Source organism: Uloborus diversus, chromosome 9 (assembly GCF_026930045.1).
Source record: "Uloborus diversus isolate 005 chromosome 9, Udiv.v.3.1, whole genome shotgun sequence".
Classification (NCBI taxonomy): domain Eukaryota; kingdom Metazoa; phylum Arthropoda; class Arachnida; order Araneae; family Uloboridae; genus Uloborus; species Uloborus diversus.
Window position 1 is genome coordinate 41,272,781 of NC_072739.1, and position 24,617 is coordinate 41,297,397.

Consider the following 24,617-nt stretch of genomic DNA (forward strand, 5'->3'; position numbering starts at 1 on the left):
ATTGCCATTACAAGGCGTAAATTCCATTACAATGAAACTCCCGTTATAACGAAGGAATTGCAGGATCCTTTGAAGTTCCTTGTAATGGGATTTCACTGTAGTATAAGTTGACTTTTTACAAAACGCTTAGCAAAATAAAACATGCGTCTTATTTTGCATAACTACGTGAGCTGAAAACGGACAACCAAGTTACCTCTTCTGAATGTTTCACGTATTCACTTATTGGATTTTAAATTGTAAAATCTTGTCAAAATAGAGCACTGCTCTGCTAGTCAAGCGTTGCCAAAAACTATTATCAAATTATAAATAAAATTACTGAATTTTAAGTGATCCAAGATCAAAGTAACAATTTCTCGCATTCTATGGCGCGACTTCCAGTCTTGGTGACGTTAGAGCGTTATTCGATTACAGATTTTGGCTTTTACATGATGATAATTGCTATTAAATTTATTTCAAGAACTTTTCCCATTAACATTTAACATTACTTCTTTTATATAGCTTCTGATTTATTACGTCTGATAGTCATAGTTGACTGTATGGTATATATATAAATATTCCAGTGATTTAATATTACATATTCAAATATTGACTTCGTCAAATCTTCTAACAAATTAATAAAATAATCTAAAATAAAATGTTAGTTAGGATGTCTCCACCGTGACGTTCTTTACAGCTGCAATAGTAAGGTACAAATGAAAGTTTTTACAAGTGTCCTTTCGGAGTTAACAGAGCGTGTAGAAGGGGAAGAAAAAGCAACGCCTCTCTCCCCGGGAGATCAGAAGGGAAACAAAGAAGGAATTTCACGGCCTGGGCCTTTTGGAGGTAGCTTTTTCTCTGGCAGTTTTCTACGTGCAAGTCCGTCTTGCGGGCTTTTCAACAAAACGTGATATTACGTGCAAATACGTGAGTCGGTTAATTGGTCCGTAAATAACTAGGATTGTAACCGTTGGAAACCTAACGGTGACAACGTAAGATGGTTCCAATCCAGATCAAAAATTTTATATAAACTACAGATGAAGACGAATATCTCTCTATCTCTTTGGCATTTTATTTCGCGTGGGACTTATTAATTGGTCCGTAAATAACCAGGATTGTAACTGTTGGAAACCTAACGGTGACAACGTAAGATGGTTCCAATCCAGATCAAAATTTTATATAAACTACAGATGAAGACCAAGTTTTGTGCTGAATTCCGGTGTTTTCTCCTCTCCGAAGCAGTGCAGACGTCAAGCCGTACCCGGAGAATAGAACATGGATTACACGAACTATTCTCCGTGAAAAAATTTATAAACTACAGATGAAGACGGGTAAGTCATTTTTATTTATCTCTCTCTCTCTCTCTCTCTCTCTCTCTCTCTAATATTTCAATGAGGATCCTCATACTATTGCTGTTTTTTTTCTGGAGTGTGTATGCCATTGTTTTGAGCAGTACCCGGAGAATAGAACTTGGATTACACGAACTATTCTCTGTGAACAACTAAATTTACAGATGAAGACCCTAAGACGTTTCTTTTTTGCAGGACGGAAACAATAAAAGCTCGCGAAACGATTGTTTACTGTTTTATTTCACACACACACACGCAAACATTAACACCTCGGTTTTTCAAGGTCTCGAAAAAAAAGGACATCTTGAACGATATGTGGTTTGATAGAAACAAGTGTAGTTTTTTTTTTTAAGTTTGTATTTGTTCTTTAAAGTTTAGATTGGATTTAACATCGACACAGGTAAATTTAACATCGGATAGTGGTTGCGGTGGGCTCCAATCTGAAAACAATTATGTGTTTACGATGTAAATCTCGAAACTTTGTTTCGAGTGGTAATATTTCACGTCTCTAAACTTTCGAACAAATCCCAAACGCTTTTACGATGTAAATCTCGAAACTTTATGTTTCGAGTGGTAATATTTCAAATCCAAACGCGTTTACTATGTAAATCTCAAACCTTTATGTTTTGAGTGGTAATATTTCATACGATGTAAATCTCGAAACTTTATGTTTCGAGTGGTAATATTTCACGTCTCGAAACTTTCGATGTAAATCCCAAACGCTTTTACGGTGTAAATCTCGGAACTTTATGTTCCAAACAAATCCAAACGCGTTTACTACGTAAATCTCGTAACTTTATGTTCCGAGTGGTAATATTTTATACGCATATGAGTCTCGAAACTTTATGTTCCGAGCAAAAATTCAAACGCCTCTAACGATGTAAATTTCAAAAAAAAAAAAAAAAAAAACTTTGCCGTCGTTTATTTATTTATTTTTTTTTCAGATTGGACGATGTTAAATTTAGAGATTGGATGATGTTTAACAGGTAAATTTAACATCGGGTAGTGGTTGTGGTGGGCTCCAATCTGGAAAAAAAAATCCATTATGTGTTAAATTTTTTTCAGATTGGACGATGTCAAGTTTACCTGTTTAAAGGATTCATAAATTTGATTTTAATTTCTCAATATGCCATCAAAAATTCAATCAAAATCTCCAAAAACGACGACTGTTGCAAAATTAACATCTATAAAATTAAAATCAAACTCAATATTAAAACTCAATAAAATATATACTTTTAATGAAAAACAAAACCAAAGTTTACGCGTAAAACTAAGTAATAAAGGATGACAAAAAAACATGTTTTAATCTCTCAATTTGCCCTCAAAATTCGATCATGATCGTTCAAAAAAAAAAAAAAAAATATATATATATATATATATATATATATATATATATATATATATATATATATATATATATATATATATATATATATATATATAGTTATTTATTTATTTATTTTTTTTTTTTTTTTTTTGAAGCATTAACAATTCCTTGATATTGTTCTCCTTTGACTATCTTTGTATCTTTGGTTTAAAGTGAGATTGAAACAATCATGTCTACTTCTATAAAATCTCCTCAGCATTCTGAAATCTTTCCGAAAAATAAAAAAACGTGTCCTCACTTTGAGGAAATGTGTCGCGAATGGAAAACCGTTCACGAAATTGTCCGTAAAGAATTTGCGTTGGCCGTTTTGAAATTGAAACGTTTCCTGAAAAGCGACGCTCTACTCCTGAAAAACGATGACGAAGACTACGACTGGCGAAAACGGGTGGTCAATTCCATCCTCAAATCGTATCTGGAGCCGGTTCGCGAGAATGCCGAAAAATGCATGATGAATCTGTTTGAATTCAGCGCGACGATTAAAAACGGATGCTTTTTCCAAGACGACGACGTGGAAATATTTTACGATTACATTTAATGCACGGATCCCGCATGTATCGTAGATAATAATGATGATCATAACGTCGAGAAGAACGACAACGATTGTTGTGTATCGTTTAAATCGAATAAGGATGCAGTAAAATTTCAAAGTTACCAATGGAGAGAAACGATGGACAGAATTAAAATATTCGAAAAAAAAGTACGATTGACAACAATAAAAGATATTTCGATAAACGATTTGATGATGATTGCGTTTGGATACGATAATCCAAATGACCTGTGGAAAAAAAAATATATATATATATATATATATATATATATATATATATTTTTTTTTTTTTTTGAAGTTAAATTTCAATTTGTTTCGAGTATAATACGAATGGTGAGTTGTTTAAAAAATACAACATATTCCGCAGATTGAATGGAAAACTGCAATATGGCCGCCCAAATTGTGAAAACGAACCGCAAAGCAATAAAACCGGTGATAGTTCCCCAATCGCAGTGTTCGTCTTGCTGTAAAGATTTGGGATTTTCTTATTTTGTGTTAGACTGCGAACACGAGTTTCATTACGAATGCTTGTACAGGAAAAAAAAATGTCCCACCTGCAATCATAGGATAAGCGACAGAGATCAAAAGTTTATCGTTCAAAAAAATTGCAAATACTAATTGCAATATCGCTATCACAACAACAACAACAAAAATTTAGTCGTTTTTACCGTTTAGTATGTTGTAAAAAAACGTTGAATTTCAAACTCGATAGATTGTAGTCTGTGGTTGAAACCCTTAAATTTCAAAAAATATGATAGATTGCAAAATATGTTTAAAAAACTGTTACGTCCTTTTATTATGTATCGCTTCAACATATACATGTCCAATAATGGTTAGAGGTTATTTATAAAAAAAAAAAAAAAACGAGTCGAGGAAAATACAATCTCCTCGACTCGTTTTTTTTCCTTTTCATGTCATTTATTCCATAAAAAAAACACACAATGATACAAATGAGAATAAATACATTTAATTATATACATTATATAACTGATACATAATTAAAACAATATGTTTTTTCCATGCCTTTTTGCAATTTTCCACAGAACCGATTTAAATAAAAATCTATATCCCATCACGTGCTCTAATGCACATCGATACTCTCCACTATAATGATTTTTATGCAACTGGCATTCTTCTTTTACGATCACTGTCTTGTTGAAAATTTTAAAAATTAAATCGATTCGTGGCATACCCAATGTCTCTAGGTTCACTCTCTCAAAACGCATTTCTTTGAGCAATTTTATCAGGCCGTGGTTTTGTCCTTTATATGCCCACACCGTTCTTTTCTCGGTTGAATTTCTCGCAAAAAAAAGTACTATACGATATTTAATATCTTCTGGTAGTATCAAGTCCGTTTCGTTTGAAGAATTCGGAAAAAAACTTAATCCATCTCGAAATCGGGTTAAAAAGTAGATTGAATCATTGTCCTTTTTAGATAATGTTACATTTTTCAATTCTCTTCGGAGATCCACGGTGATTTTTTCATATCTTGGGCAAGAGTTGTTGTCGTCGTCGTCGTCGTCAAGACTAATCATTGCCAGCTCCCTCAATCAGAATCGATTTTCCACATAAAATCCTTTCGCTTCGATTATAGCGAAAATCCTGCTGGAATCAGACATGACTGGGAGGCTGTTGCTGCTCTTTCTCACACATACACACACACACACACACAGGAGGAGGAGATTGGAGATGTGAAAGTCGAATGAATTCCACTTCCCTTTTATTCATCCCATATCACGTTTTTTTTCCTCCTCCTCCTCCTCGTGCTGCAGTATGTAATCGATTGTTCTTTCTCACACGACTTCCTCTCGTTATCCGATATCACACTTCCTCCTCGTACTAATCGTTTCCCCTCCCTTTACACGACTTTCTCGTTATCCGATATCACGCTTCCTCCTTTTAACCTTTAACACGACAAATGAAAAACACTTTGCGCAACGGTAATTTGTAGGAATATTTATGTTCAATTCTAAAGACGACGTGTATCGTTATGTTTTTTAAGTGAAACAATCGTATAATAAAGGATACGATGGTTAAATTTTTAATTTAACGATTTGCTATCCAAAATCATCCATGTTAAGCATAATTTAATCTGAAACAATCGTATAATAAAGGATACGACGGTTTCATTTTAATTTAGACGATTTGCAATCCAAAATCATCGATGCTAAGCATCATTTAATTTGAAACAATCGTATAATAAAGGATACGACGGTTCCATTTTAATTTAACGATTTGCAATCCAAAATCACCGATGCTAAGCATCATTTAATTTGAAACGGTTCCATTTTAGTGTAAACAATTTTTACTATTGCTGAGAATCATCTCATTTAATCTGAAACAATCGTATAATAAAGGATACGACGGTTCCATTTTAATTTAAACGATTTGCAATCCAAAATTATCATTTAATCTCAAACACTCGTATAATAAAGGATACGACAGTTCCATTTTACTGTATCCAAGATCAATGCTGAGAATCCTCTCATTTAATCTGAAACGATCGTATAATAAAGGATACGACGGTTCCCTTTTTAATTTAACGATTTGTTATCCAAAGTAAATGTTAAAAAGGAATAATAACACCTGAAGAACTAAAAACATTATATAATAAAGGATACTCCCATTCGAATTCAATGTGATTTGATTTATTTCAATATTCATGTTTAAATATACGACCATGTAATTCAATAATAAAGGATGTAATGTAAAATGATGAAAAAAATACCATCCAATTTAATAATAAAGCATGTGATAAATTCTATGTTAAAAATGTAATGCAAAATACCATCTAATTTAATAATAAAGCATGTGATAAATTCTATGTTAAAAATGTAATGCAAAATACCATCTAATTTAATAATAAAGGATGTGATAAATTCCAACTAAATTTCTCAAATTTTAGTCGAAAATCAACTAATTTTAAAGTCTAAAATTATAAAAATATAATGAAAATTACGGTAATCCCTTAAAGCAAAAAAAAAGGGGGGGGGGGAAGATATATATATATATATATATATATATATATATATATATATATATATATATATATATATATATATATATATATATATATATATATATATATATATATATATATATATTTTCAAATGATATATTATGTCATGTTATGTTATGTTATAACAGTATTTCAAAAACATTTAAACATAACAATTTGATCGACGAAACAAAACAATCTTATTACTATATCGAAAAAATCGAAACTTGATGGGTGACGAACAGATCCTCGAAATCTTTTCGGAAATGAAAACATGTGCAAAACGTTTACGAAAACTAGTGAGGATCGTAGAACCGACCTTCGAACAATTAGAGAAATTGAAAAAGTTTCCGACGGGAATGATGTATTTCGGAACGAGTGGTGATCTCTCGAAATGGCCCGCTATAATGGAACGAATCGACGAAACGAAAAATTCCATCAGAGACGATTACCAAACACTTTTCGATCGGACGACAAACGCGAAAAAAAATTCTGACGACGACAAGGAACGACGAACAATTTTATTGGAATGATATCGGTTACGCGAACGAACGGGAAAAATTGTAATGCAATTGAGCGAGAGCTTCCCTCATTCTTTTTTCTTTATCGATTTAAAACTTATCGAAAATGTCGAAAAAGAAAAAGGTTCGCATTGTTTAATTTGTTGTTCGGAAAAAAATGATGGTGATGGTAGTGGTATTGATTATAAAAAACTCAAAAAATGTCATCACTCGTATCATACCGAATGTTTCAAAAAACATTGCGAAAATAGTTTTTCGTGTCCGAAATGTAAAACGATTATAGAGGAAGCTATAAGAATGATGGAAATAAAACCGACGTTCGTTGAACAATTTCAAAACGAATATAGAGAAAAACTACGTTTCATCGTTTTCTTTCTGGGAGTGATCGACTCCCATTTTCAAGGTATAATTTCTAAACAATTTTTAGGACAACAATGGCCAGACGATCACGACGATTAATTCATATATATATATATATATATATATATATATATATATATATATATATATATATATATATATATATATATATATATTGTATGTAGTTTCAATTCTCTAGAACGATTCTTTCTATCCCTGTCTCGTATATAAATAAAATTGCAACGATTTCGTATCGTTTCAAAATATTTATTCGAGATGTCATCATCAGAGAAAGAACCCGTCCCTTTGGAAGAAAATGTTACTACTTTAAAATCAATTTTGCTTGCCCCCGGTGACGACCGAGATCCTTTTGTTTATCAACCGTTTACGGCAGCCCACGAAAAAAAAATACCGCAACAATTCATGCTCGGTGATGGTAATAGTGGTGGCCTCTTTTCTTCTCCCTTCATCGCTTATTCTCCTCCTCCTCCTCGAGACGACAACGACGACGAGGATAACAACAACAATAACAACTTTGAAGTCGTATCGAACGATACGAAATACTATCACTACTCTCGATACGAATCTTTCAAAAAGAGTCGCGGACGTCTCCTGTTTAAATGTAAACGGTGCGAAGGAAAAAGGATTCCGGCGAAAGACTTTGAAAACCATTATAAACGACAACACGGACAAGATCCGGTCCTTTGTTGCGTTTGGTGCGACGGATCTTATTCTTGGAAAAAAAACGAAAAGATGAGACACGCTCCTCATCTTTTGGCCTGTTTCAAACGAAAAGCGATGACTGCCAAGTCCGAAAAAAATAATAAAGATTCTTCATCATCTTCTTTTCGGTGTTCATTGCGACAGAGAATATTAGCGGATTGCGAAAACGATATCAAATTTTACGCAAACATTTCCAAAATTATCGAATCGATGAAAAGGAAAAAACTGGAAACGATCGAACGGATTCAAATTGAACTGTCCCGTCGTGATGACTAGTTTTTTATCTTGAAAGAAAAAAAAAATAAAAATGATATATGATGTATGTGTAAATAAAATACATAGTTTGTATATATTTTGAATATTTATTAAACAGTTTGTGTAAACATAACATAAACCGAAATTCATTTGTCGCATAACATTCAATATATATATATATTATTTTTTTTAATGATGTAGTAAGAGAGATATAGATTACATATCATCTTGGGTACATTAATAAGTAATTTCGTACTTTTGAGTTTAATAAATACAAACGACAAAGTATTAAACGCTATGACAAATAGACGAAACACTATGACCAAAGAGGAAAACACAATCTCCGAAGACCGAAACGCTCTTCCCGAAGAAGATTTGACGAACGATGATGCAGAATTGAGTGGTGGTGCTATCCCCGATGAACAAAACGCCGCCGTACCCGAAGATTTAAACGATTTGACCGACGAAGAAATTGAAGCTAGGATCAAAAATATCGAAAATGTTATAGATTTTCTAAATAGTGTGGTTGCCAGATTAGATGTATTACTTAAACAAGAGGATAAAGGATTAGTTACGAACCCTGGGAATAATAATTAAAGATCCTTTGCAAATTTTTCAGTATTAATATATATATATATATATATATATATATATATATATATATATATATATATATATATATATATATATATATATATATATATATATTGTAATGAAATGTTTGCTCTGTTGATTACATATTATTTTCCCCCCTCTCTCTAGATCCCGATGATGAAACGAACTTATTCAAAGACTCGTATTTATACCGGTCGGAGAAGACGACAACAACATATCAACGTTATACCTTCTACTCTTTACGATTTGACGAAGAAGCAAATCATTCGTCATTTGCCGAATTTGACGTTTCCTCCGAGTGATCATCCCGCTTCATATTTCTTCTGCTTTCTACCCGAATTGAAAGAGTGTCTTCTCAAAGACGAAAATTTACTCCTTCGATTCGAAAGCAACAACAACTCAGATCTTTTTGGCGAGATTGATTCGCATTTATGGAAAACATTGATAATTAACGCGTTTGGTGTGAAGCTATCAACGGAGACAAAGAAACACCTCTCTTGTTGGAAAGAAACGTTTCAGTGTTTAAAAAAAAGACGCCACGAAACGTTGAAAAGGTTAAAGGACCAAATGAACTCGAGTGTTTCCCCAGTTAAAAAAGTTATCCCGATGCAATCTCACGAGAGAAAACAAAAAAAGACTAGAGAAAAGAAAAAAAATGAAGAGTGGTATTTCGAAAAAGAAGGAAAGAAAAAAACAGAAAGCGATTTACGATTTAAAATCATTACGATTAAAGATTAGTGCAAGATGGAAAGGACGATTAAACTGATTTCTTTTTTTTTTTTTGTATGTAGTAATGAGTATATTTCTAATAAAGCGATTTTTAATTTTCATTAGATTCCATTTTTTGTTCAAATTTCAAAAATATCCGTGTCGAAGGAAAAGAGAAAAAAAATAACATGATTGGTTCGTTGATGAATTATTTCTTGCAAGTCTTTCTTTTAAATTTGCTACTTTTCAACCGACAACTCATTTACGATTTCATAGATAATTTTATTACTTTTGATTTGCTTCTGAGAGGACTCGTCAAAATATTTATCGTATCTGTTATCTTTGTTATTTTTGTCATCATGTGCCCCGGTAAAGCTTTCCAATTACAAATGCATATGTCTTCAATGATACCGTATAACGAACCACCGAGGAGAGATGATTAAAAAAAAAAAAAATTTATATATATATATTGAATGTAAATTTGTAATGTTTGCGTTTTAAAACTGAGAATCTTTGGATTGAAATCAGCTTTTCAATTTTGTGTGCAAAAAAACAGTTAAACGTTCATCATGGATCAGTTTAACGCAAATTTTTTCCAAGTGCTTCGTTTAGTGAATAATTATTTCATTTTGTACGACTTATTTAACGCTTCATATGAGGGTGGAATCTCACATCGAATCATACATTTTTGTACGGTAGAGGTTGTAAAAGTACTCGTCATATCGCTTTTCATTACAATTTTATTTTCCATACTTCCTTGGGGACTTCAAGCGAAAATCGGTTTCGAGCCTGCTACCGAATAACTAGTCAAAATTTGAACCGAAATCAAGACTCGAGAGAAATTAATTATTTTTTTTTTTTGGATGGTATTGGCAGGATCTTTGCGTTTTTTAGATACCGTACCCGGGATAGTCGCGATCGGTGAAGGATATACCATCACCAACGGTTCCGCGTACATTTCGAGGGATCATTTCATCGATTGGATTGTTTTTGCCGAAGATTTATCGAGATTGAGAATCAAAATTATTTACGCAGTCAATTCGTACACTTACGATACCCTCCGTTCCAATTCGTTTATTATTACCTCCGTCCGAGAAATGATTCGATGGTTTTTATCTGCCGATGATTTTCTCAACATTCCTTGCGAATCGTGTCGGAAATCCAACTGTCATCGGTTTTTGGCGATTACGGGATTACGCGCGCTCGTACGATATAACGTCAGTCCCATTCCTCATTTCAGTACCGCCGTTTTGCGAAAAAGTAAAAATGAAACATGCGACATGACGAATCTCATGGAACGAATGAATATCGAATAAATTCTTTTTTTTTTCCAATATTGGCTCTCGAAAACATTAAAAAAAAATTTTTTTTTATTGTAATAATAAAAAGTTTACATGATGATACAAATTTGATTATAGATGACAAAAACAAAACACATTTCAAAATTCTGGAAACAAATCGTCAACATCAAAGTCATATTTTTCCAATTCAAAATCAGTCATTAAAAAATATGGTTCGTCGGTGGGTTCCCATCGTGACGACGATAACCAAAAATGCATGGCCGCGATATATTCATTGGAACAGAAATGGATGGAGAATTCTTCGCCTTCTTCGTGAAACTCACAAGACGATGGAATGTTATTTATTTCCGCATGACGACGGACGGGTGATCGTCGAACGATATCGAGGATCGAACTCAGAAAACCATAAATATTCAAATTGATGAACGGAATGTTTAAACGTTTTAAAATCACTTCGATGCCCGACGAAGCCCGACACGCCACCATTTTCCCGGCGGGTGGTGATAGGAACGGAAAAGCGTCGAAACTCTGCCACCATTTGGAGATGATGTCTTCCACGTCTTCAAAGAGAACCGTTTTTTTTTCTTCTTGTTTGGAAGGTAATAGTGAGAGTCCTTCTATAGTGAAATTAGTCAAGTCTCTAGTATACTGTGTAAAAACAGATGTTAAGTCCACCAAATAATGTATGAAATCAAACAATAATCCATCACATCTCATAATGGAAAACTCACGGGATTAGAAATTGAGTTTTGAATCGTATACTCCATGAGCGTCGATAATTCCTACAACGTTAGTCAAAGCGTGCATCGTGTGACGGTAGAGCTGCAAGATACAGAGAGAGAGAGAATGACGCTCGCGAAAGCTTGACCTAGTCGCGGGTCAAGGAAGAAGGAAAAAAAAACAGGACGTGAAATAACGATAGTGAAACATGTAATTGCGAGCGCGCGCGCGTGACAGGATGAATGGAGGAAACAGGACGTGAGATAATGATAGTGAAACATGTGATTGCACGCGCGCGTGATAGGATGAATGAGGCGAGGTTGATTAGAGGAAAAAAAAACGAGGTCGAATCGGAGTATAAAAAGGGGAGCACGAAACATGATTTTTCATTCCAATCTCTCTCGCTCTCGAGTCTAGTTGTTGGTGTTCTCTCTCTCTCTCTTGTTGAGAAATGGAAGATTCAAGGATATTTGCGTTGATCGATGGCAAAGGATTCCGCATTGGTGGAAAATTTTACTTTAGAGAGATTGCGATGACCACGATCGACGATGTCGAATACGACTATGACCATTTCACCCTGGGTTTAACGACGGCATTGAAGAACACTCGACTGCTGAGAAAGGACTGCGCCTCCATTTTTTATTTGCAAAACTACAGCGATGGCTTGTCACTCTACCCGCAAAAAAGAAAACCGGAAGAAAACGACCTCATGTTGCCAGAGTGGATCAATTACCGCTTAGCGTGCTTTCAGAGGAACGCCAAAGGAACCAAGACTGTGTGGGGGTACAAAGGACATAACAACGCCGTCAACGACCTGTTGGATGCGATAGGATTTGAAAGTGTGAATATCGAAATGGTGGGGATGCCTCGAATCGACACTATCCACCAAATTTTTACAAAAAAATTAAGTGTGGAAAACGAACGAAAAAAATTGTGCGTCAAAAAATGTGAGCTGCACAAGACTGTGTGTGGTTCGTACCGTTGTGCACTGGAGGATGTTTTAGCGTACCGCTTTTTTTTTAAAATCTGTCGTTTTGAAAAAGGTAACTGTAATGGAGAGAGCACATTTTATTATTTTTAAATGTACTTTTGACCATCATCTATCTGCAAAACTCTATTACGGAAAGGATTATTACTCTATCCCGGGAACAAAAAAAAAACTGACCTCATACCGTTGCCAGAGTGGATCAAACTACTGCCTATCCCGCTTTCGGAGAAAAAAAAAACGCGCAAAGACTATGTGTGTGTGTGTGTGTGCGGTATAAAGGACAGAACTTTGCCGTCAAAAAAAAAAAAAAACCTGTTGGATGTGCAAAATGGGATTTGATAAAAAAAAAAAAAAAAACAAAGTGTGAATATCGAACAATGTGCGTCAAAGACTTGTAAGCTGCACAAGATTGTGTGTGTGTGGTTCATACCGTTGCCAGAGTGGATCAACTACTGCTTAGCCCGTTTTCGGAGAAAAAAAAACGCAAAAGACTATGTGTGTGTACGGTATAAAGGACAGTCTTCGCCGTCAAAAAAAAGACCTGTTGGATGTGCAAAATGGGATTTGATAAAAAGTGTGAATATCGAACAATGTGCGTCAAAGACTTGTAAGCTGCACAAGATTGTTTGTGTGGCTCATACCGTTGTGCACCTAGAACGTATTAGCATATCCACTTTTTTTTTAAACTCTATTTTTAGAAAATTGCAACGGAACAGAGCATGTTTTAATTGTATTCATGATTGTGTAATCATAATATGTAAATATTTCATATACATATGTATATATTTTTTTGTTTGCAAATATGTATTGTTAAAAATAAATGCCAAAAAAAAAAACGAAACGAGGAGATTGAGAGAAACAATCTCTCAATCTCCTCGTTTTGTAAAAAAAAAAACCCTAGCCATTATTGGACGTAGTAAAATTTATAATTGCGAAAAGATTTAATTTTTAATCAAAAATTTTCAAAGATTTGTTTTTTTTATTCAATTTGTTGTAAGATAAAAAAAAAATATTTCATATCTTGAACGAAAAAAAAAAGCTAAGTTGGAAACTCTCATCGAATGTTATTGCGACTGCGCGACACGCCTACTCGACCTCGATTTCCCAATCGACTTCTTTCTCTCCCTGCGTGTATGTATAAAAGGGTGCGTCTCTCTCTTTTCCCCACTCATTCATTCGAGACTCTACTACTACTACTACGCTACGACGCAATGGAATACAAACAGTTTAGGAATTTCGTTAGCCGAAACGCTAAGGAGAAAACTTTGTGCCCGTTATGTGAAAGTGTTGTCGCGTTTGGTGTTTATGAAAATCATTGCAAATTTCAACATCGAATCAACCCTCTTCAAATATGTGTTTACTGCAGAAAATTTGGCCGGAACGTAGGAAAGAAAATGCTCCATGGTGAACACTTATTCAAATGCTGTGAAAGACATTACCAACTCTACCGGTTTGATGCTCGAGTGCTGCAATTGCGAGCCGTAGAGTATAATACCAATTCTCTTACTACTGCTGTTACTACTACTACTGCTGTTACTACTACTACTACTGCTACCACTGCTACGACCCCTCACATTTTGCGTATAGCTCCCGCATACCCGATCATTGAACGACCTCCGCCTTTCGACGAAGATGAATTTCAGGACAGACTGATTATTGACACCTATGCATTGTCCGATTCGTTTAGACAACAAGATGAAGAAGAAGAACGACAATCGAACGTATTGATCGAGTTTCCACCCACTCCTTGTCCAGTGCAGCCGCCCGTAATGAAAATGGAACAAGAGGAAAACTTATCACCACCTACTCCTTGTCCAGTGCAGCCGCCCGTAATGAAAATGGAACGACAAGAAGAAGAATTATCACCACCCACTCCTTGCCCAGTGCCGACTCCCGTAATGAAAATGGAACGAGAACAGGACGACGAAATGGAGATTGATATAGCACAAATAGAAACTCGATGTAACAGAGAGGAAACCGAAACTCTACCACAGATTCCCGTTCCCCGAGAAGAAGAAGAAGAAGAACCCTCAACCTCCGGAGACGTTTTTAATAGATACTCAATGAGAATCAAATCATCTAACCCATTGATACCCACCTATTTTAAAGAAGGTACTAATGGAAATACACTGAGAGGACTAAAACTGAAATTAGCTAATGGTGGTAAATTTCAATTTAGTGTTGAGAATAATTATCTGTATGTTTTTTTTTAGAATGTAAATGTATATAATGTTAATAAAGTGAAGGAAAAAAAAAAGAGAATGGATAAAAAAAATCCCTTTTCTCCATTCTTTAAAAAAAAAAAAAATAAATATCTGTCCAATATTGGCTATTCAAAAAGAGGGTTTGTTTGTTTGTTTGTTTACTTGAACTATTTTTTTAAATCAAAACAGTTTGTATTTGTGTTATATGTGAAATAAAAGAATATAAACTAATAAAAATTTTCCTTGTCATATCTTTCCAAAACAATAATCAAATGCTGAGTATCATTTGAAACGGTTAAAGGATACGACGATTCTATTTTTATTTTCAGTTTAACGATTTGCTATCCCAAAAAAATAAATACAAATGTCATTTCATCTGAAACAATTAAAGGATACGACGATTCTATTTTTTTTTCAGTTTAACGATTTGCTATCCAAAAAAAAAATAAATACAGATGTCATTTAATCTGAAACGGTTAAAAGATACGATGGTTCCATTCTAGTTTAACGATTTGCTATCCAAAAAAATAAATACAGATGTCATTTAATCTGAAACGGTTAAAAGATACGACGGTTCCATTCTAGTTTAACGATTTGCTATCCATTCTAAATGTTTAAAAAGAATAATAACACCCAAAGAGCTGAAAACACTTTATAATGAAGGATACCAACATTTTTTCGTTTCACAATTTGAATTTTTAAATTCAATGTTCATGTTCAAATATACGACTATCGACCGTCCAATTCAATAATGAAGAATGTAACAAATTCAATCTTACAAAAAAACAAAAAAAAAACATCTAATTTAATAACAAAGGATGTGATAAATCCACCCCTAAATATTTAGTCAAAAAAATCGACTAGTTTTGGTTTCCAAAAAATATTAAAATGTAACTTGAAAATAAGATTCAAAAAAAAAAAAAATTATATGTATATATATATATATATATATGTGTTTTTTTTTTTTTTTTTTTTTTTTTTTTTGAATCTTTACATTCTAGTTGCTTTCTGTAATCGTTGGACTTGTGTGTATGTGTGTATATAAATATTTCCCACTATTTTCAAACGTTTCATTTTCAAAATAGAAACTATTCGTGTTTCTTTTTGTGTTTTTTATACGAGACAGATGGCCGATCCGAACGTAACTGCAAATTCTAATAATGATGATAATGTTGTTGTATCTTCGTCGTCGTCGTCCTTACTGGAAACGCGACTCTGTTATATTTTAGACCGATTCCTGTTGCGAGAATTTCGTCGGGAAGAAAAGAATGAATACGTATCTCTTCAGACCATCCATTTACGCGTTTTGGAAACGGTCGCCCGTATTTTGAACGGACCAAACTTTTGGAACGGTTTGACGGACTTTTTTTCTCAACAAACTGGTGGTGGTACGGTCGTCATCAAAGTTCATCGCGAGTGCCAAATGCGATTGTACGAAATTTACAAATCCAACGGTTCTCTCTTCACCAACGACGAAAAGTGCATCGTTGAATCGGTTTTGAGTAAAGATTATGTTTCAAAGAATGAACTGACGAAATGTGCCGGAATCATGAACAAAAAATACAAATCGATTCACGGTTCGGCTTTGGAAATACTCTTTGCTTCGGATCGACAATTGCGGAAGAAAAAAAAAAACACAACAACGGCGACAAGAAGAAACGGAGAAAGACAACAACGACGAAGACGACGACGACCGAGATAGAGTGGATTTTCGAAAATACATCGAAAATTTGCGTTACCCGCTCACTCTGGACGACGACGAAGGATGGGAAAAAAATTATTACTACTTGGATCCCGTAACGTGTCACGTATTCCATGTCAGACAAATGCATCAACATATAAACGATCCCAATCGCGTTTATGGAATCATCGATCGGGCATTGTCGAACGACGAGAAAGATCGACGAAGGAAGACGCGAATTGGATAAATTATTATTTAGATCACGTTGGTATATATGCGACAATTTTGAGAAAGAATTGGAATAACGATAACAATGACAATAATAACGATAACGAACAGCGTCAAAAAAAGAGACAACGCAAGGAAACAAAGAAGAAATCGATCGAGAATAGTAAAAAAATAAAACTCGAAGATGACTTGCAAAAAGAAGAAAACATCACCGATAAAGTTTTGAAAAGAGAAGACAACGATCATCGTGATTCGACTAAAGAACATAAAGATGAAAATAATGAGGAGGAAGAAATGAGTGATAACGATTCGGTATGCGAATCTGAAAATTAAAAAAAAAAAAAAAAAAAAAAAATATATATATATATATATATATATATATATATATATATATATATATATATATATATATATTTTTTTTTCAAATGCAAAATTGAAACTCTGTATAAATTTTTCGTTTCGAGTTGGACTACTAACCCCCCTCTAAAAAAACGAAAATGGATACAAGTATTCACCCGACGAATCAAGAATTGAGAGAATTATTCGATGGATCGGACCACCATCATCAACGCGTTCACAAAGATGAACAGCAACAAAATGAAGAAGAAGAAGAAACGATGCCTTTCGACCGATTCAATTTTTTATTGGCCGAAAAATTGAAATTGGAAAAAGAAATCAGACCGATTAAATTTTTCAATCAAGTGCCTGCTATCGTGGCAGCTCATCCGAAAAATGGTTATTCCGTGAGTAACGGAATAGCTTTTTTATTTCGAGACGAACCGTTTCACATAAATTATTTACTCTTTGACATGGAACGATTGCATTGTTCGGACATATTTTTTGCCGCGGATTATATTACGTTTAATTTGTTGAAAAAATATGTGATCGAAAACGATAAACGCATGACTCAAATGTACGTGGAGGGAATGAAAGAGATGAGAAAATACTATCACCCGCATTACGTTTGTCCGAGTTGTCGTGACCCGGATTGTCATCGTTTCAAAATCTTGTTGGCCTCGCGACTCTTGATGGATGTTTGGAGAACGCCTATCGTTCATTGAATCTCGATGCGCAAAAAGAAACCGTGACGTTTCATTTACGCAAGCAACTATACGACCTTGATGCGATCCAATTGCAAAACGAGCTGTTCGTTCTTCCGGTTCCGATAGATAAAAAGCTCGCGCGTTCTTCATAAACTCCTCACTCTTTCCCTTTCTCTCTCTAACGATATGGAAGAAAACGTCGATGTGTTTCCAGCCGATTGTATTGCCGTCGAGAACGTACTGGATGTTCGGAATTTGGATCTCGAGACGATGGGAAAAAAGACTTTACCGACGCAATTTGTTCAACGATTTCGTTCGTTGGCCATTCCGTTTTTGTTTTACATGTACTCGGATAGTTGGAGAATACGTTTCGCGAGAATTTATGAAAAAACTCCTTTGATTGAAGAAAATTTTCAAAGAAGTCTTTACGGAGGACTCACCGTAAACGACGAGTTATGAAAATTGGATTGGAATAAAGTTTCGCTCAAATTGAAGAGACCTTTGTCGTCGTCGTCGTCGTCGTCTTCGTTAAAAAAGAAGAATACCGATCAACGGCTGAGTTTCGTTCATGGAAACACGTTCCTTGTGAAATACGGATTCACTTTTGGTTATAGGACGGTGGCCGCCGATGAACATCACGTCATTCAGACTAAGAACGTGCCGATTTATTTTTACGAATTGAAACGCACGCAAAGAGTCGTGGAAAGAAATTTTACGAGTCTGAACTTTGCAAAATTCAAAGGATACGTGTTGCGTCCCGAAAGAATTTTCGCATTGGCACCCGCAACGACTTATGTGATAATCGCACCTCAGAAATGCCTTTTTTCGTTTTTCAGAATGAGAACAAACTCGCTCGCCGATTTGAAAACGAAATTTGAGATTTCGAGGTTCAACGACGAAAAAAAACTTTTGATCAAGAATCTCCATCGTCGGGATCGATTCCTTCCTCCCCGGCAGGAACGATTGATGATTCTTCCCGTGCTTGTGCAACAACAACAACAACAATGCGACAAAGACGATGACAACGACGACAACAAAGATTCGGTGAACAATATTTGTCACTACGCTCTTCTTGCTCCGGAACAGATGCAAGAATCATCATCTCCTTCGTTCCCCACTACCACCATGTACGAACCCATTTCGCCACCACCACTACCTGCTTCATCGTTCCCCACCACCATGTACGAATTATCATCATCATCTTCTTCGCCACCACTACCTGCTCTATCGTTCGACACTACTACCATGTACGAACCCATTTCTTCTTCGTCACCACCACCACTACCTGCTCAATCGTTCCCCACCACGATGTACGAATCAATTTCTTCTTCTTCTTCATTGTCACCACTGCCTACTCCATCGTTCGACACTACTACCATGTACGAACCCATTTCGCCACCACCTGCGCCATCGTTCGACACCACCATGTATGAACCCATTTCCCCACCACCACTACCCACTCCGTCGTACAACACGGTGAACGACGGACTCGGCAATGTACCGGAATTTCAACCGGCCACACCTATCATCGATCTATCCATCCAATTTTTTCGGAAGATTGGTTTAACAATGATGACAATTTCGATTTGAATAGTGACTTTGGTACTATTTAAAACTATTTTTTTGTAACATATCATATTTTTATTTTATTTTTTTTTAAAAATATTTTGGAGCCAATACTGGATGTTTACTGTTTCTTTTTTTGTGAAAAAAAATATATATTTTGTTTTGTAAAATAATGTCTCGTTGTTAATAAAAAAAAGTATTTATTTTATATATTTGTATTGTTTTATTTTATATTTTTATCGAGCCGATATTGGATTCGAGTTATAAATTAAAATATTTATATACATATATTTTAAAGTAGTATCTGGAAAATAAAAAAAACGCTTAAAAAAATATCATTTTAATATAAAAACACTTTATTTTAAAATAAAAACACTTAAAAATATCATTTTAAAATCGGAAAATCGATATTTTCTTTAGGGTCCCGTCGCTCGAAAAATTTTTTGAGCGACTGTAATTTTTGTTTGTATGCATGACTTTTTTGTTTTGTTCCTTTTAAATCAATTTTCAAAGTCTTATGGATATTCTGGCCCATGTAAAAAGAAATGAGAATTCAAGAAGCATTACTAAACATTAGAAATTAATACAAATTTCGTAGTTCGTAGTTGTAAGCAGTCAGTTCCACGATGTCGATTTCAAAATTTACCAATTCTTGATGAAACTACATTTTTATTGTAGCCATATGAACACTATTAATATTTCATGTAAATAAACCTTTTTTTTATCAGTGTTATCAAAAGAGGAGGATGAAAGATCTTTGTTTTGTTTGGCTAGCGCTAATTGTTTTACATTCGGTTTCGTATGTTTCTAATTTCTGAATTATGATTTAATTCTGTCATGCATCATCAATAAAATTCTCACGGATACATGGCGGTAGTTTTCTTTTTAATTGATGTTCCATTATTTCTTTAAACTTATCGAATTCTGTTATCTTTCTACCATTTTAATCCACACATGATAAAAAATAAAAATGGTTTACAACTGACATGCAAAATCTCGCCAAGCAAGTGTTCTTTGCTCGCACAATACTAAAACTATAACCCTAAAATATAATCGCATTATTTTGGCAATGAAAATTCTCAGCGTTAAACATTTTTCATTCCATTCTACGATAATACTGCATACAATCCTTCTTTTGAGCTTAAGATAAAAAATAAAACATATTCTTACAAATTCACACAAAACAATAAAAAAAATTTACCTTGTATAAAGTTATCCTCTTCAAAAAAAAAAAAAAAAAAAAAAATGCTTCGAATAGACCCTTAAATGCAAAGTTTGTAAATCCAGAGTTTTTCTTTGTTTACGATTTCACGCCATTTACGACAGTGAACTCGCTTTTTAGAGGGAAATAATAAAGACTAACATTATTTTGAGGAGCTCGAGAATAACATTAAGGGATAAAACACTTTCTATTGCTGAAAGCAATACAAGACACATCGAATGCGTTAATAAATACTCATAACAAACTGCCTATGTTTACTCAACAGACATACGTGGAACGCAATGTTTTAGTTTTTTTCGGCAGTTATGTAAATTACCGCAAGGTAGCGAATTCGAGCGCTGGAGTTGCGAATTAATAAAATTTTAATTCAGAATAGTCCAATTTCATTCAAATTTTCTAAATTAGAATTTCTTCTACTTTTTTTTTTCTTTCAATGATGCATTGTTAAAATCAAGTTTTGAAACTTTAACTATTCGGAACTCCAGCGCTCGAATACGCTACCTTGCGGTGATTTACAAAACTGCCGATGAAACTAAAACACGTGTGTCTGTTGACGTAAACACAGGCAGTTTGTTCTGAGTATTTATTAACGCAATCGATGAGTCTTAGTTTGCTTTCAGCTACAGAAATTAATTCGTCCCTTAGTAGTATTCTCGAGCTTCTCAAAATACTGTTAGTTTTCCTTATTCCCTTCTAAAATATGAGTTGATTGAAAATGGTGAAAGCGAAAACTGTATTAACAAACTTGGATAACGTTATACAAGGTAAAAAGTTTTATTGTTTTGTATGAATTTGTAAGAATATGAGTTTTTTTTAATCTTAAATTAATTGAACTAACCATCTTTTACAGCAGCATTTAGTTGGAATGGACGGTATGCAAAATATTTTCTTGAATATATTATCGTAGAACAAAATGAAAAATGTTTCACCGAGAAAGAATTTAATTTATTCCTTTTATTCTCAGCTGAAAGGTTTCACCAAATTTGTTTAGGGTTATAGTTTTAGTATTGTGCGAGCAAAGTAGCCTTGGCGAGATTTCGCGTTTTTAGTTAAACCATTTTTAATTTTTATCATGAGTGGAATAAAATGGTAGTAAGATTACAGAATTCGATAAGTAAAAAGAAATAATGGTCAAACAACTGAAAAGAAAACTACCACCATATATCCGTAAGAATTCTGTAGATGATTTGCATAACTTGACATAATTAAATCGTAACTCAGAAATTAGAAAAATCGAAACAGAAAAATTTTAAATTAACCGATTCGGGAATTCGAGAGAAATAACTCAGCAACAAATGCAAAACAATAAGCGCTAGCCAAGCAAATGAAAGAAGTATCATCTTCTTTCGATAATACTTTGTAATGTCATATTGAATTTTCTAGCATTAATTGTTGTTCTTGTCAGGCCACAATTATTATTCAGTTTTATCAAGAATTTATTAAATATCGAATTCAACATCGTGGAAATAGCTGCTTAGAACTACGAACTACGTAGTTTGCATTAATCTTTGACGTTTAGTAATGCTTCTTGAATTCTCATTTCTTTCTACGTGGGCCAGAATATCCACAAGACTTTGAAAATTAATTTAAAAAGAATAAAGCGAAAAATATCATACATACGAACAAAAATCACAACACTTTTAGCATTTTCTTCGTTACCACATGCGTTTGTTTTAGTTTTTAAGTCGGCCATTAGACAGTGACTGCAGTGCCCCCTATAGTTCGTTGGAGTTGCGAATATTGGAGCATTTAAAATTGTTTTGGTTATCGAATAAATACTAAAGAAAACTGAACTAATATTAATGCAAGTGTCAGTGTTAGCTTACGTTCGACGACACGACCGGTGGCGACCGGTTTGTTAATTACATGATAGCAATGACGTCAGCGGTTACTAACAGGTTGTTCACGAACGAATGCTTCATCGTACGCTTTCGGTTGATCACCGGTTCCTTGCGCAGACGAATAACATGCAGGTGAAAAATACTTGATTGTCAAAAATGTCACGTGGTTCCCTCAACCAATCAACCAGCTTAAGTTGCGGTTTACCGGTAGATCAACCGGTGAGGCTCATAGAACGACATCGGAAGCACCCAGTTAACTGGTAGCTCTCAAGAACGCTGCGGTTAGTAACCGGTTACCTCCCGGTAGACTGGTGAGGTTCGTCGAACGCAAGCTTAGTAACCGCTTACTCACCGGTTGACCAGTGAGGTTCGTCGAACGCAACCCTATCGTTTTCTTCTTTTCAAGTTAGCAATGATAATTTCAGCCAATCACAAATGCGATTGGTCCTGTTTTGACCGTTCTCGCTGGGAGTATTCGCGCTCTATACTTTTTTTTTGGTCTCTTGTGCTGTGTTGTTTGAAAATTGAAATTGTTATTTTTCTCAATCCAATGTTGAGAAGATGAAAGTGTGTTTGTCTGGTAGATTGTTGGAACTGAATGTTGCTATATCTATAAAAGCTATTTCGTAAAAATTGTTTTACTGATTTTGTAGTGAAAAAGGTCTCTTGTTAATGAAAACATGAGTGAATTGCCGAAGCTCGAAAGTGCATCTTCGGAACCAAGTGAAAACGTGGGAAATGCTCTAAATGAAGGTAATTTGAATGTTTAATTATGTTATTCAAGTTAATTTCAGAATATTTTTATTGTATTACTTTGTCCAACTAGTTTAGAATAGTTGTGAGTTTTTTTAATTTATATTTTGTAGAAATAACTGCGCGAGTATCTCGGGCTATTTACAACATTTGAATAAAATAACAAGCCTTTAATCGAGCTGAGCTCGAGAAGTGTTAATGTGGAAATATACCTGTACAGTAAACTCCCGATTATCTGTCGTCTAGCGTAGGGGGAGGTGGGGTACGTTGGACCTATCTCAATTATTTTAATGCTATAAATATTTTTTATTTTATGATCAACAAATAGCACCTATGGTCCTACAAATCCTATAATAAAATCACTTGGTACAGTTGTATTGAACGAGTTTTATTCCAGAAAGTGTCAATTCAGTAGTCCTGAGTAATTTTCAGAAAACTATTTTTTTTTTTAATGGCTTTCATCAAGATTGCGGTAAAAAAATTGAACTCATTTCTTAAAGTAACTTCCTTTAGTGCATAATAATTGGCATTTTTTTCATTTTTTGTCAAAAAGAAAAAAGTTATGACCTCACTTTTTCATAGTAAAGAAGGTTTGGTAGATTTCTCCACTCTTTGTGGGCCATATTGGACCGGTCCAACCTACCCCACAAACTTTAAAAACTTTTTTTTCTCTTAAATCTCAATAATTATAACAATATTCTATGATTTTTCTTTTGATTTTTAAAAAATTAATTGTGTACTAATGGTGAATGCTTATTGCTGTTTGTAAATGTGATTTATCAAATCAATTTAATATGTTATATTGATCTTTTAACTTAATATTTTTCACTCTACACACCGCAGAGAATAAGGTAGTTACTAAGTTTAATAGTATTTATCACTAAAATTATAACAAATGTTAAGTTATGCGGTCTAATGTACCCCACTTAGGGGCATGTCGGTCCACTTTTCAAGGTTCTGTTAAAAAATTAATGTAAGAAGAAAAGTTTATCAATTCAACACTTCTAAAAAAATCTGTGGTTGAGAAGTGTTTAGCGAAGCTTATTGTAAAAAATCGAACTGATCATTAAATTTTTTTGATGAGATAAAAAATGATATGTAAAAAAGCGGACCAACTTGCCCCACCTCCCCTTATCTCTTTTTTTGGATGGCGATGACTTCTGAAAGTGGAAAAAATGAACCCCCCCCCCCCATTACAACTTTACAAGCAACTTTCTTAATGTAGAAAAATACACTCATTTTAGCTTAATAAATGTAAAATCTGTCAGTACCTAGACATCCATAATTTTGAGATTGTCTTTCATCTTTTTCACTTGTTGCAAGAGCAAGATACTGATGAACAGAGGATGTGAAATCCTTTAATTAAAGTACTCAATGTACTTTTAGATTCAGGGTTTACTGCATTTGAGAACTGGATGTACAACTATTGAAATTGTTTGCACTTACGATGCAAAAAAAATTTCTTGACAAGTTTCACTATCTTTATAGAACTTCCTGCTGCGACCCATTTTCAGTGCATAAAAAGGTGATTACAAAACCATTGAGAATCATCAATAAGGATTTGTATTTGAGAAATCCAAATATAAAACTAATTCCTGAAAATTCTCTTTGCACTAAATGTTTAAGCAGAA

The 24,617-nt window shown here is 34.1% G+C and overlaps 1 protein-coding gene across 2 annotated transcripts in view; it reads left to right on the forward strand.

The window, feature by feature from the left end:
- Nucleotides 1–22,715: 22,715 nt before the first annotated feature.
- Nucleotides 22,716–24,617, forward strand: part of LOC129229681 (serine-aspartate repeat-containing protein F-like) — a 135,126-nt gene continuing 133,224 nt past the window's right edge. For both annotated transcript variants that reach the window (XM_054864039.1, XM_054864040.1), the window contains exon 1: nt 22,716–22,986. In XM_054864039.1, coding sequence (XP_054720014.1) covers nt 22,914–22,986 — 73 coding nt within the window. In that variant the 5' untranslated portion in view covers nt 22,716–22,913. The remainder of the gene's footprint in view (nt 22,987–24,617) is intronic.